Genomic DNA, 15133 nt, shown 5'->3' on the forward strand with positions numbered 1-15133 from the left:
GGCTTCCTCTGTGTAGCAGAACTGAATGCACTTTCTAACTGCCTAAACTTTTGACAGCTGCCTATGCATACTACTTTTACATGGACAAACAAAAGCTCTGTGTCATGCCTATCAAAAATAACCCACTCCTGCCTAGTACCGAAACACCCCACAGGGTTAGTATTTCTCCTTCCACAGCACAGAAGCAGGTCAAGCCCCCAGCACTGCTGGTGAGGGCTCTGGCACCTGCCTCCCCCTCCTCTCCATCACCTTGCCTGGCTGTCCTTCCAGCTCAGGCTCCTGGGCCACCACCAGCCCAGTGCTTCAGCTATCGGAGGGTTCTTTTGCTCATCTTGCTAATACTGACTGATTCACTTATTCATGTTTTAAATAACCTTTCCCAAAGGCCTTCCCTAGTCCTGCTAGAGAGCTGAACCTGGCCCTGGCCCAGTATCTGCAGAGGCGGCCATGCTGTCAGCCACCCCACAGCTGCACATGTGGGATTACCAGTTTGTGGTCTTCCTCATGCAGGCACTTGAAGACAAATTTTCGTATTGCCACTGTACTCTGAGCAATGTTCTAGTATTCACTGTACTCTGAGCAGTGTTCTAGTATTCACTGTACTCTGAGCAGTGTTTTAGTACTCCGCCTGAAACAAGGTTGCAGCTTAAATATTTCTGGAGCAAAAGGCTCAGTTCTGAGAAGCTGCCTTGACTACCTTCAGCAGTCAGGCAGGTTGCTCTATCCACTGCTTCAGTACTTCCATCAACTATCAACTCACATCCACCTCGCCCCCCACACCAGACTGAGCTTTTCACGAGGAAATTCTGATTTTCACCTTCCCCACTAGACAAGTACCATCCCAGCACAAATCACACAGTAAAAACTAAATATTCTGTTGAGCACATGAGGAATAAACCTTAAAAAAATACAAGCGATTAAAACACACACACAAACATCAGCTAACTGGTTAATTTCTTATTTGTTATGGACTGGGGACAGTTTCCACCCATGTTGGAATTTTTTTTTGCCAGTGCAGCAGAGCTGGGAGGTGAAGCTTGAAGAAGAATGATTGGATCTGGCGCAAGGAACCTCCTCTGGAGAGCAGGCTGACCCCTCTGTCTCTGCTGCCCCACACCCACCCACCCACCCCTCACCCACCCGGCCCCCGCCACAAGAAGCCTTCCAACAGCCCGTGATGCAGCAACAGGAGGTACTTGCTGAAAGCAACTGCCCAATCTTGAGCTGTCCCGCCCCACAGCTGTGAACTCCGCGAGCCACTAGTGTTCATAAACGACCTGGTCTCAGGCGGGCTGGAACAGCACAAGGAGATGCACCAAGTCCCAGTCCTTACGATGACAGACTGGTACCTCGTCAGGAGTGTGGCCCACCGCCTGAAGACGTCCCCTGCAATGCGCATGCTCACCATTAGAGGGCCTGGGTTCAGCTCCACTGCCAAAGGGAACTCTGGGAGGCAGCAGTGAAGAGCTCAAACACGTGGTTCCCTGCTCACAGAGTGACGATCCAGGCTGAGTTCCCACCTGGATCTGGCCTGGCAAAGTCTTGGCTGTTGTGGGCATTTGAGGAGTGAACCAATACGTGGGAGTTTTCTGTTTCTTTGCTGATCAATTAAAGTAATAAAAAAATTTAAATCAAATTATTCCCCATAAAGCTCCTTATTCCCTGACTTTGTAAACTCTGTGGTCTTCATCTGAATTTTCTTCTCATTTCTACCATTAACCCCTTGGACCCCACACCATCAAGGTCTATATACTGCTTGGAAGCAGGAGGCCCATTTTCACTGCCTGGCAGAGCAGGCACTGGTGGTAACCCAGAGAAGGTGAAGAGGGAGCATCTTACTCCAGGACACAAAGCAGACATGAAATGGCCTTCTAGAAACGGCATCGCTCAGTGTCTGTGTGGGCGCCCTGGCAGCAGGGCTGCACCGTCGTTACAGCCAACACCACTCCTCTCCCATCAGGTGTCTGGATTCTTGAACTACTGCATGCTCTTCATGTCTGTTCCTCCCACAGAAGATGTGACTCTCAGGCCCTCCCACAGCACTGAGAATCAGACCTGCACCTGAGCTCTGCTCCCAGCTCTTCAGGGCATACCCTCTCAACTTAGCCTGTCCTCACCACAGCCCTGCAGCCTCGTCCAGGACAGACTGTTTCCCAGTCTTATCCGATGCCATTTAGGCCAGGGGACAGAAAGAGACCAAAGGTAGGGAGGAAATGCGCTCTCTGCTCCAATTACCACTTGTAAGTTACCCTAGCCCTTGTGATGGGCCCATCAGCTGGGTCCCTGCATTGCCCATGAAACAGAAATATGATGGAATTTATAACAAATAGCTTTTTTTTAAAAAAAGATTTATTTACTTTCATTTGAAAGTCAGATATACAGAGAGGAGATACAGAGAGAAAGATCTTCTGTCTGCTGGTTCACTCTCCAAGTGGCCGCAATAACCAGAGCTGAGCCCATCCGAAGCCAGAAACCAGAAGCTTCCTCCAGGTCTCCCACCCGGGTGCAGGGACCCAAGGCCTTGGGTCGTCCTTCACTGCTTTCCCAGGCTTCAAGCAGGGAGCTGGAAAGGAAGTGGAACTGCTGGGAAAAGAGCAAGTACCCCTATGGGATCCCGGTGTATGCAAGGCAAGGATATGGCCACTAGGCTACTGCATTGGGGCCAGTGTCACTCACCTTTATAAATTCCTCTCAAAACTACCCTGTTCACCTAATTTCTCTGTTCCACTTTTACATTAAAATTTCCATTTCTTGTCTCAAGTTTCTTACCTCTAGTTCATCCTTTAACCCACCTAATCCTAAACAATTTCCTAAAGCTAACTATTAAGGCCACCAATGGCCACGGCACTGCCCAAATCCCCCATCCTCAAACTGGCACCCATATGGGACGCCGGTGCTGTAGGCGATAGCTCAACCAGCAAATAAGTCATTACATCAGCTTGAGTATAGCATTCCTTTTAAAAAATATATTTATTTATTTTTATTGCAAAGGCAAATTTACAAAGAGAAGGAGGGATAGGGAGAGAAGGTTGGTCTTCCATTTATTGGTTCACTCTCCTAATGACCACAGCGGAGACGATGCGAAGCCAGGAGCCAGGAGCCTCTTCTAGGACTCACATGTGGACACAAAGCCCAAGGACTTGGACCATGTTATGCTGCTTTCCCAGGCCACAAGCAGGGAGCTGTAAGTGGAGCAGCCGGGACATGAACTGGTGCCCATATGGGATGCTGGTGCCACAGGGTGGAGGATTAGCCTGTTAAGTCATATCATTGGCCCCAAGTATAACATTCTTAATCACTGAGTTGACAAAGGTATAAGATCAAGATTTATAAAACTACAATTGCAGTAGTACTGATACATACTGTACTGATACATACCAACTTCTTTCATTTTTATATTTATTTTCCCATTGCTTTTCTTTTTTAATTTTAACTCTCACATATAAGGGGGCGCATGTATCTGGCTCATTGAATTAAGTCAAATTCTTCCTCCTTTAAACATTATTCCTGGGCCTGGCACAGCAGGCTAGTTGCTAACATCCTCACCTTGCACATGCTGGGATCCCATATGGGCACCAGTTCGTATCCCAGAGGCTCCACTTCCCATCCAGCTCCCTGCTTGTGGCCTCGGAAAGCAGTGGCGGATGGCCCAAAGCCTTGGGACCCTGCACCTGCGTGGGAGACCCAGAAGAGGCTCCTGGCTTTGGATTGTCTCAGCCCCAGCTGCTGCAACGACTTGGGGAATGAACCAGTGGACAAAAGATTTTTCTTTCTCTCCTTCTCTCTGTAAATCTGACTTTCCAATAAAAATAAATAAATCTTTAAAATAAAATAAAAACCAATAATCTCAAGCATAACAAATGGTTAACTTTTTCTTACTCATTCTTCCACACTATTCTAGTAAAATGTCCCAGCACCTTTAATTCACAACTCTGCAAATGAAAGACACTCTGCAATTGCTCAGATTTCTGGGCGACACCTGGATTCACAGTCAGAAAGAGCCTTGCCTGGACAGATACAGCAGGGATGTCTGTCATAAGCGTGCAGGAAACCACATACAATGGCCTAGCAGCGTGCACAACGGCTCTGGGTGATGGCACAACAGAAGCCTCCGTAGCCAGCCCACGGCCGGCCAACAACCTCACCAACATTCTACACAAGCAGGTGAAGGAGCTGCCAAGCCCAACACCAGGACGGCAACTAGGGCAAGCAGCTCCGTGGCGCCAGGCCAGCCAAGGTTATGGAGCCCTGACCTCCAGGCAGGCCTCCCCTCTGTTCTGGGTGCCAAAGACCACACACGCATCAAGTCCTCAGCGCCTAAATCCAGGACTGAAAGAAAAGGCGGAAGTTGTTGCTCCTGTCACAAAACCAGCTGGTAGTGACAAGAACAGTGGCAGCTGGACGGAGCTTCACTGAGCCCACAGAGGACATGGCTGGAGCTGTGAGACCCCCAGGCTGCGTGGAGGGACCTGCGGCCACAGCTCTCCCAGGGTGCCCTGAGTACCCTCACTGGGCACCCCTCAGGCGAGGGTGCTGCTCCTGCAGGGCTCCCTTGGGATTGGACCCCTTTCCTTCCACCTGGTTTCTCTGCGTAGAACACATGTAGGAATTTGTAATCGCTGCCTACACACACACGGTCAGCAGCGTGAAAATCCCCGAATGTCTCACAGATGTTTATTTCTAGAAACAGCTGCAGAAGTGCAGACACCAGAAGGTGAGCTATGAGAGAGACAGAGTCACAGGGCAGCACACAGCCGAGCAGGAGGCCGGGGCCCGGCCATGTGCCGACAGTGCAAGCGTCGGGCTGCTGGCGGCCCGTTGTGTTCTGGCAGAGCAAGAACCGTCACACACTGCTGGTCTGAAGGTCTCACCCATAACCCGGTCAGCTAACTGCTCAGTAAGGCTGAGATAGAATCAAAAGAACCAAAACCAAGCACATACTTGTACAGTAACCTACCTTTTTGCCCACATAAAGCAGTATATCAAAGAATGCTTACAGAGGATACAATGAGTCCTTTCCCCACTATTCTATTCTTTCCAATCCTCACATTTAGCAAGTTCATGGCTCAAGTCCAGTCCTCAAAGTCTTAACAATATCTAATTAGCCAGCTCTTTCCTGAGTTCAGATATAAGTCTTTGGCCGCAGACTGATTTTTATCCAAAATCAAGGCTCTCATTTATTTAACACAAACTAATAGGAAATCATAACCTGTGGCAATTCCTCATAAAATACTGTTGTAGAAAAATTTCGCAAATATTTCATTTCAAAAGAAAACAAATTCTTCTGTGTAAATAAGACAATAACTGAATGTTAAACTCAGTATAATGCACTGGTAAGATTACTGATTGCATAAAACATTACATTTCTATTTAAAAAAGGTCACAACTTAGTTTCAACAAAGACCCAACTTAATAGGTGATTAGAACATACGTGATAGCAGTGGTTAATCAACCAAATGAGCAAATAAAAACGCATCTGTAGATTCTGTCCAGTGTGATACTTTTTGCAACCATTAATTTTAAGATTTACTTACTTGAGGGCTCAGTGCAGTAGCCTAGCGGTTAAAGTCCTCATCTTGCATGCACCGGGATCCCATATGCGCTCTGGTTCGTATCCCAGTGGCCCCACTTCCCCTCCAGCTCTCTGCTTGCAGCCCTGCATCTGTGTGGGAGACCAGAAGAAGCTCCTGGCTCCTAACTGGTTGAGCTCCAGCCGTTGCAGCCACTTAGGGAGTGAACCAGCAGACGCAAGATCTTCCCGTCTCTCCTCCTCTCTGTATATGTGACTTTTCAGGAAAAAAAAAAATGTATTTACTTGAAATGCAGGGTTAGAGAGTGATGCCCATGCTGCAAGTAGCGGCTTACCTCGCCACACCAAAGCACCAACCCTGATGTGTTTGAGTGACAGAAAACATGCCTTTCAGTGCTGCTAATGTGTAGATTCGTGTTTATTGGAGAAGGAGAGGGAAGAACTCAAAAGTTAAATGAGGAAGTGCAACAGAGAGCCTCTAAAATGACCACAGTTCTGAGCCCGGTAGAACCCCATTCACCTTTATAGCAAGCTCTAATGGAACCTGCACCCGGAGAACGCACGTCCTGTCAAGAGACAAGCAGGGCAGGACCCTGGGACAAGAGCAAAAGACATCACTGAGGCCACCGTAGCGTGCAGGAGTATCACGCACGCGCTCTAACACAGCTGCTGCTTCACACGGACCAGTGCAGAACACACCCACAGTCAGGGACAGCTGAGACTGAACCACGTCTGACCCAAATCTGAGTACAGTCACAGGCAGCAAATTGGCAATTACAATACCAGATTCAATAACTGAATTTAGTAGGTATAAAATCAGTTTCATCTGTAGTGAACACAGGAATGACAGAGATATAATTCTAATAATTTATCAGAATAGTTACTGAAAATCATTATTTCAGGGTGGGAACTGCACACAGCTGATTAAGCTGCAACTTGGGACACAAACATCACACATTGTAGCTCCTCTCCTGCAGATTCAACCTGCTGCCTTCCAGCATCTGCAGAGCAGCGGGCAGCAGCCCAAGCACCTGGGTCCTGTCCCCAGGGGAGGGAACTTGATGAGCTTCAGCCTAGCCTCGTCCTGCTTCTCGCAGGCATTTACAGATCTCACCAGGAGAAAGCTCGCTCTCTCTAGCTCTGTCACTCTGCCTTTCAAATAAGTGAGTCTTTAAAAAAGAAATCTCCTTGGCAATGTGTGGCACAGCTAACAGTTCTCACATGGATAAAAAGAACCTATTAAACTATGAAGACAGAAAGATGCACATTTTAGCCCAGGATAACGCCAGGAAAGTCTTCCCTGGCCTGTTTCCGTGTGTTTAAAACAGATCTAAGAAGCATCAGATGACTACGAAGTAAAGAAGCGGCGCCCAGGAGTCCAGTAAGGCGGGCGCACAACGGCCTCTGCTGCCAAGCAGCAGCCCTGAGGCAGTGGCGGGGACTAGGCAGGTGGGACCACCCAGTGAGGACCCCAGGGAGAATGCCAGGGCTTTGGGCTGAGTCACAAGAAGGCGATTCCAAATCAACTAGATGGCCCAGGAAAGCCAAGATCTGGAACCTGATAAAGATGGTCTCACATCCCCAGGCACTTGACAAATGATAATTTTCTTCAGAGTCATGCTCATTTCATAATATACATCAAATTATTTCTACAACAGACAAGTGAATGAGAACTAGACTTGGCCACACTGGAAAAAACACAGGATGAAAATAAAGCCTTTCTACATTCAACGGATCAGAGTTACGCTTCAGGGCCCGGCGGCGTGGCCTAGCGGCTCAAGTCCTCACCTTGAACGTGCCGGGATCCCATATGGGTGTCGGTTCTAATCCCGGCTGCTCTACTTCCCATCCAGCTCCCTGCTTGTGGTTCAAGTCCTTGAATTCTGTGCCAACGTGGGAGACGAGAAGGAAGCTCCGTGAGCTCAGGTCCTGAGGGTGGCGGCCACTTGCGGAGTAAACCAGCAGACGGAGGCTCTTTCTGTCTCTCCTCTTTGGAAATGCGCCTTTCCAATGAAAATAAATCATTAAAAAATATTTTATCATGTATTTTTATTGGAAAGTCAGACACAGAGAAGAGACAAAGATCTTCCATCCACTTATTCACTCCCCAAACGGCCACAACTGCCAAGTTGAGCTGATCCGAAGCCAGGAGCCTGGAGCCTCTTTCGGGTCTCCCACGTGGGTGCAGGGTCCCAAGGCTTTGGACCGTCCTCGACTGCTTTCCCAGGCCACAGGCAGGGAGCTGGAAGGGAAGTAGAGCTGCCGGGATTAGAACTGGCACCCACATGGGATACCAGTGTGTGCAAGGTGAGGACTTTAGCCATAGGCTTCTGTGCCAGGCTCAAAAATATATAAATCTTTAAAAATTATACAGAAAGGGTAGAAGTAAAAGAATAAATGAAGACAGCCCAGGCAAATGATAATAAAGATGGTACTATTACATTAATTTTGGACAAACTACATGTTCTTGTAAAAGTACTAGCAGGGTAAGGGGGACAGCTCATACCTAAGATGCTAACTCACTGAGGAGATCAGACATATTTCTTTGAAGGTAACAGCACAGATTCAACTGCATGAAGTAAAAGCTGAGACAAGGGAACAATCAAATGCGCATCTCAGCATATCCTTTCTAGGAGTTCACACAAGCAAACACCAGATCACTACCAACACCTCAGACATTAACACCTCAGGATTAACAAACATCGACTCCTGAAAATACATGGAACACGACACCCAATAACTGCGGAGAAAAGCAGATGATTATACTGGGCCATCACGCAACATCTCAAATGACAGACCTCAGAAACACTGAATATGTTCTCGAATTACACTGTAACGATGATACGGGTTACAGACAATCAGGGGACGACAGGTGTTTAGCCTAGTTGCTAAGACCCACGCTGCTATTTCAGAATCTGGGTGCCACTGGTGGCTAAGGCTCCTGACACCAGCCTCCTGGTAGGGCCAACTCTGAGCGGCCATGGTTTGGACCCGGGCTTGTTCCTGTAACCTACACAGTAGACCTGCCCCCTCCCTGTTGGCTGTAGAACAGCACAGCCCTGGCTGGTGGGACCATGGTTTGGACCCGGGCTAGCTCCTGCCTCCTTCCTCCTGGAGTGAACCAGTAGAGTAGAGCGCCCTCTCCCTCTCATGCAGATTAAAATAAACAATTAGCTACAAAACAAAACAGAAAATCTTCACATGCTGAGAAATTGAGAATACTTCTCAATAACCTGAAGAGATCAAAACAAGAACTAAAGCATACTTTAAGTGAAGCACAATAGCATTATGACAAAAACCCACTATTATCACAGTAAGCTGAACTATGGCTTGGAGGAAATAATGAGCCTTAAATGAATATATCTCAAAGGCAGAAATGCCAACAGGAATGAACTACAAGAAGATACCCAAACAACAACAAAGAGAATCATCTAAAAAAGCGGGGGGTAGTGAGTGGGGGAAGGAAGGCTATAGAGAACAGAAATTACAAGGACAGAAAATAAATATATAATAAAACAGCAGCTGAGCCCAGCGCAGTAGCTCAGCGGCTAAAGTCCTTGCCTTGCACGTGCCAGGATCTCCGGGGGCACTGGTTCATGTCCCAGATGCTCCCTTTCCCATCTAGCTTGCTGCCTGTGTCCTGGGAAAGTGGTTGAGGACAGCCCGAGGTCTTACGACCCTGCACCGGTGTGAGAAATCCAGAAGAAGCTCTGGACTCCTGGCTTCGGATGGGTACAGCTCCGGCCGTTGCGGCCGTTTGAGGAGTGAATCAACAGATGGAAGATCTTCCTCTCTGTCTCTCCTCTCTGTGTATCTGACTTTCCAATAAAAGTAAGTAAATAAATAAATCTTTAAAAACAGCAGTAAGGTTCAAGATTCAGTTCTCTCTGCTAAGGCCACCAGCAGCCCGCACCACACACACAAGGAGAAGCTTTCCCTGTATCCACTAACAGGACAATGACACAGGTACACAAAATATGTTTTCCAGTAAACTAAAAAGAGTCTAGATGAAAAAGGTAATTTCTCAGGAGACAAACTGTCAAAGTAATTACAAGCCAGGAAGGCCATGAAAAGGTTCAAAAATAAGGTGATGGAAATTACTAAGTACCTTACCATAACAAGCAAATAAAACAACAACAAAAACCTACTTTCAGTCATTAGTTTCTCTGCTGGATTATAACACATTTAAGGAAGGAGTCATTCCATTCACATATAGACTATGCCAAAACAGAAAATAAGATCCAGCTCATTCAATGTCGCCGTCACGTCCCAGTGAGGATGAACGGACCAACCCCCTCCTGAACGGGTCCACTGTGCGTGTGCTGGTGCCAGTCTCCGCCTCAGAGAGCCCCTCCCCTCCCGACCAGCTGACACAACATCCACTCTCTCAAAGCCTGTTTGCCACCTGCCTTTGGCTGTGCGTGTCTGTAATGTCTGCTGCCTGTGTGCTCCACGGCCTGTAAAGTTCACTGTTGTTGCCATATGACCTGCTCCCCGCGGGCTCTAAATATCTGCTCAATCAATAATCATCATTGTTAGTTTTGTTGATTAAAGAACGACAAAATGACATGCAAATTCAGTGAGGCTTTCTGATGAATCCACACTCGATCGGAGCATCGCACCGAGGCTCTGGTGCTGGAAGTACAGCACACATGACTCGGCTTCAACCCCTGCAGGAAGGGACTTCACCTCCATCTCCTCCCACAGCCCGCCTTTTCCGCAGCAGGCAAAACAATGACAATAATTCATTCATACTTTCCTTAAATAGCTGAGGTTGCCACAAAGCCCAAAGTATTCTAGACATCTGGACATTAATATAAGGATACCTGGACAAGGTAATGTATTAGACACAGAAAATAACACTGCAAGCTATGACAGTTCAGGGAATGGGGACAGTAGGAAGGAGGAAAGTCGCAATGGAGAAGCTGACACTTTTCTAGGTTTTAGGGATGGTTTCAGCACCGGGGATACTCAACACTTGCAAGACCAAATGTGAGATGTGAAAGGCACTCTTTGTTTTACTTTATACATAAAATGAGGGTGCGACATCTGAAAGCACCAGTTATTTACTGCCATGAGTCAGATCAAAACAAGAGGGGTAACGGAGAATAAATGACGCAAAACTAAGCCAAGTCCTTCGTGATTCACGTGAGCCACTGGATGAAGCCTTAGTTGAGATTTAACTGCAGGATCCAATCATGCCCTTTTTTGTATGAATTTTATAACGCTGGGGAATCTCAGTGACCGCTCACAAAGGGCAGGTGTAGAGGCATTTTTTAAGATAATTCTTTGTTTTACAGAACCATTCCAAAATTCACAGCACACTTCTTGAATCTGGCCGTCATCCAACTTGCTGGTAGGACGGACTTCACAGTCACGGTGACAACCAAAAGTGTACCCTGTTTCTAAGCGTCTCCCAGTCCAACAATTTCACAGTGACTAAGTGTCCCCAGCCCAAAGGGAAGACAACTCCATTCCATGAGCATGGCTATGCCCCTGTTCCTCACAGCACTCCACCATGTGTGCTCACGGGCACTGAATCCCAATCTCCAAAAATCAGGATACGCCCTCAACTTTTCTTGATTTATGGCTTTAAACCCATTGCGATTGATGGCTATTTGCATGTTTGGCCCAAACACTACCTACAACTCACATCAACTCTTGGAGACTGCTGTTTGAGAATTCTTACTCACCGGAGCCCTAGACAGGGTCAGCTCCCTCCCTTCAGCCTCTGCCCAGCCTACGCCTGGATAGAAACACTGCCTGCTGGTTTTCCCAGCTGCCTTGCAACTGGGACATGGGCACGCCAGGATGGACATCTGGCCAAAGGCTTCTGTGAAGGGTTTACTTGCCTACTCCAGAGTGAACTTCACCTCTCTGGTAGAAGCAGGAGACTCTAATGCCTGAGCAAAAAGAGCCACCTGCAACCGTGCTGGAGCGAGTCTGGGCTGACACCTCCAGGCAGGGCCAGCAGCACTGCAAGCATCCACGTGCTGAGCACCTGAGGTGGCTCACCTCACGTATGCCCGACTGCAAACCGTTCCGAGTGTGAAACACAGTGTAAATCCCTGGCAGCTGAGCAGTCTGGGGCCAAAGCAATACGTGATGCACTTCAGAGCTGGTAAATGATTAATGACAGACGAATCAAGATGGCTGCGGTTTCAAGACTGGATGGCTGGGAGCAAGATGGTCAGAAAAGTAATGAAGAAAAGGAACAGATAGACATGCAAACACAAACACGCCAGGTGCCGGTGGGCACGCATGAGTTCAGCCTGTGGCGGTACCTCCAAGGGATAGAGCACTGCAGAAAGGAGCAAACACAGAACGGGCCAGTCATCTCCTCACGGACGCTGCTATCATTGAAAAGGAGACAATCACCGTGAGAAGGATCTGTAAAGCTCACAGAACCCTGAGGTTCCTCCCCGGACCCAGTCCACCTCCCTCTCCCAGGCTTGCAGGCTGAGAAAACAAGCCTGAAAGAATGGAAATATGTGTGTCCCTAATGTGTCAATAAAGGTACTAGTGATATACATACATATAAAGAGAATGGAAATACAGCATCACTGTTGACCCAAGATTCAGAATGGTCTCTTGACACTGGGCAATGAACAGTACTCCCTCATGCAGCCCTGGAGAAAACATAACCGTGGGGAAGGAGAGAGTGGGGAAGACACGCATGTAGGCTGGGGAGGAGACAGGGGTGAGGAGGACACGCATGTAGGCTGGGGAGGAGGCAGGGGTGAGGAGGACACGCACGTAGGCTGGGGAGGAGGGAGGGGTGAGGAGGCAGGGGTGAGGAGGACACGCATGTAGGCTGGGGAGGAGGCAGGGGTGAGGAGGACACGCACGTAGGCTGGGGAGGAGGGAGGGGTGAGGAGGACACGCACGTAGGCTGGGGAGGAGGGAGGGGTGAGGAGGACACGCATGAAGGCTGAGGAGGAGGCAGGGGTGAGGAGGACACACATGAAGGCTGAGGAGGAGGCAGGGGTGAGGAGGACACGCATGTAGGCTGGGGAGGAGGCAGGGGTGAGGAGGACACACATGAAGGCTGGGGAGGAGGGAGGGGTGAGGAGGACACGCATGAAGGCTGAGGAGGAGAGAGGAGTGAGGACACACATGAAGGCTGGGGAGGAGGGTGAGGAGGACACACAGACACACAGAGACGGAAAGGAAGGAAGGACCACAAATACCCCTGGGAGCACTGGCCTTAACAGGAAGAAGTGGGCCTGGTGTGCTGCCCGGCCAGTCCAGTCACCATCTGTGACAGCAGAACCCCCTAGGGTTACCAGCTACTCCACTTACAAGCCAGAACCTGCCAGTGGCCTGGACAGGCAAAAGACGCTCAAGTGCTTGGCCCTGCCACCTACATGGGAGCCCTGGCTCCTGCCTTCAGCCTGTGCCGTGATGCAGCCACCCGGGGAGGGAATCAGTGCATGGAGAAGCTCTTCTCTCCTCTGCAACGCTTTCAAAATCAATCAATCAATCTTCAGAAAAGATTATGACTACGATATGAGCACACAAGATGACACAGGATGAAAAGCACACACACATTACAAATCAGATGACTCAGATTTGTCTCAGAGCAAGAATATTTGGTAAAAAGCCTTAAGGAATGAGGCCATTAGGAGCACACTCCTGCAGACCCAGCAGAAAGCAGGAACCGGTGCAAACACTACCCAATAGCCCTAGATGGCATCCCTAGGATGCCAGGGGTCAGTCCAACCAAGCTTCTGAGGGATGAGGCTTGTTGAGGCTTGTTGAGGCCTGGGTACTGTCACAGATAGCACGGCATTCTGAGGCCACCCATACGGGGTGAGGAAACACCATGACCATGGGAAATCAGCTCCATCAGGGGTCAAATGCATGAGCTAAACAGGCAAGTGAGCAGAGAGAACACGGGCTCAGACAGTGGTGATAAGTCCTGACACTAAGCTTCAAACCACTTTGCAAGAATCACCTGAGCCCCTGAACTGGGCTTGGCAGCCCGAACTTCCCTACTGACCTCTCACTCCCAAATCACACACATCAAAAACAAGGGGCACTGAGACCACACGGGGAGGCGGGAGAGGCAGCTAGGGCCAGAGGAACCAGCCATGCAGGAAGCCAACAGCAGCATCATTCCTCCGCCTCTTACACCAGCAGTTAATTCTCTCCCTGAAGATGTTCAAGTTTGTTAGGTCAAAAGTCTACACCAGAAAACAGATACCAGTGACAAGAGGTCAACTGCAATCTGCGTGTTAAATGGCTTTATTTAAAAAAAAAAATTCTAACAGGACCGGAAATTGTGCCTAATACCTGGAGAACACCTAGAACAGCTACCCTAACGCGAAAGGCCCGCCCATTTGCAGAAAGACCAAACCAGCCCTGGAAGGTGAAAGCCCTCTGTCACCTGGGGGGCTCCGGACACGGCGTCCAGCTGCGGCACGCCCACGCCCACGCCCACCCCGCAGCTTGCTCGAAAGAACCCTGGCAAGGCAGGTGGGTTTCCGATGCCCCTGTAACCGGGGAGGGAGAGCGGAGAACTGGCCCAAGTCTGAGCAATCGCGAACGAGCCGGACAACGTCGGAGAAACTCGGAACTGGGAAAGAAAAAAAGCTTTTCTCTCTGAGGGAAGTGACACAAAGGCTGCTGCAAAGCGGATCGGGAGCATTCGGTGGAGCAACCAACTGAACCCCGGATAAAACACGCTCCCGTCACGCACCTAACCCTCGCCAACTCCACATCGGCAGCGCTCGCCCCCAAGCGCAGAGGGTCCCGGCCTCGCTTCACGCCCACCACCGCCGGCGCCCGCGGCCCAGCAGGCGGCCAGGGCTCGCCCGTCTCCGGGTGACCCCGCAGGCCCCCGGGCCCTCGCGCCCACCTGCCGCCCGGCCGGCCGAGGCCTCCGGGCCGCGCAGCCCACTCACCTGCCAGACGCCCGCCCCGCCGCCCCGGCGCGTCCCCTCCGGCCGGACACAGCCCCGGCGGCCGCGAGGCGAGGGCGGCGCCGCAGCGGGCAACGCGGCGACGGGGCCCGGGCCCAGGGACGCGCACATAGGGGGGCGTCCCGGGGCGGCAGCTCCCTCACCGGCGGCCGACAGCGCTCCCCGGGAACAGCATCGCGTCCGCCGCGGCCCGCTGCTCCCGGGCCCTCGCCGCGGCTCCCCCACGGCAGCGGCCGGGCTTCCGGCGGCCACACTCCGCCCCCTCGCTACTCGCTCTGCGCCATCTTGCCGGGGGCGGGGAGGGTCCGTGCGCGTGCGCGAGGGCCGCGGCGCGGAGTGCGCAGCCGCGTGGCCGCTGCCTTCCTGGGTCTCCTCGGCCGGCTGTGCGCGGCCGTGTGGGGCGGGCTGAGGAATCGGAGCGTTGGATGTCGGTCGACTCGGGCGCAGGAAGAGCTGCCATGGGGCCTTCGGGCCCTGTTCGTCCCGGAGCCCGCCCCGTTTGACGCACTGCTGTCGTTCTTGACCTCGCCTTACAGGCTTACTTACAGTCTGTCAGCCTGGAGCCGACACACCTGGCCGTGTGGGTTTTCTGTGCCAGGCGTTTGCAAGGGCTGTGGCCTTGACACAACCGAGGAAGTGAGCTGCGACTCTAGAGTCTGCCCGTTGTTGGGGCCTGGCG

General features: G+C 50.5%; 1 protein-coding gene across 6 annotated transcripts in view; it reads right to left on the reverse strand.

The window, feature by feature from the left end:
• APC (APC regulator of WNT signaling pathway) overlaps positions 1-14748 on the reverse strand; it is a 92071-nt gene extending 77323 nt beyond the window's left edge. For 5 of the 6 annotated variants that reach the window (XM_058677488.1, XM_058677487.1, XM_058677484.1 and 2 more), the window contains exon 1: positions 14437-14574. Coding sequence is in view for 1 of the 6 variants with exons in the window: in XM_058677485.1 (XP_058533468.1) it covers positions 14437-14565 (129 nt within the window). In the remaining 5 variants the exon portion in view is untranslated. Of the gene's footprint in view, positions 1-14436 lie in introns of all 6 variants that reach the window. The other variant, XM_058677485.1, reaches the window with a different exon arrangement.
• Positions 14749-15133: the final 385 nt, after the last annotated feature.

This window comes from Ochotona princeps, chromosome 19 (genome assembly GCF_030435755.1).
Source record: "Ochotona princeps isolate mOchPri1 chromosome 19, mOchPri1.hap1, whole genome shotgun sequence".
Lineage (NCBI taxonomy): Eukaryota > Metazoa > Chordata > Mammalia > Lagomorpha > Ochotonidae > Ochotona > Ochotona princeps.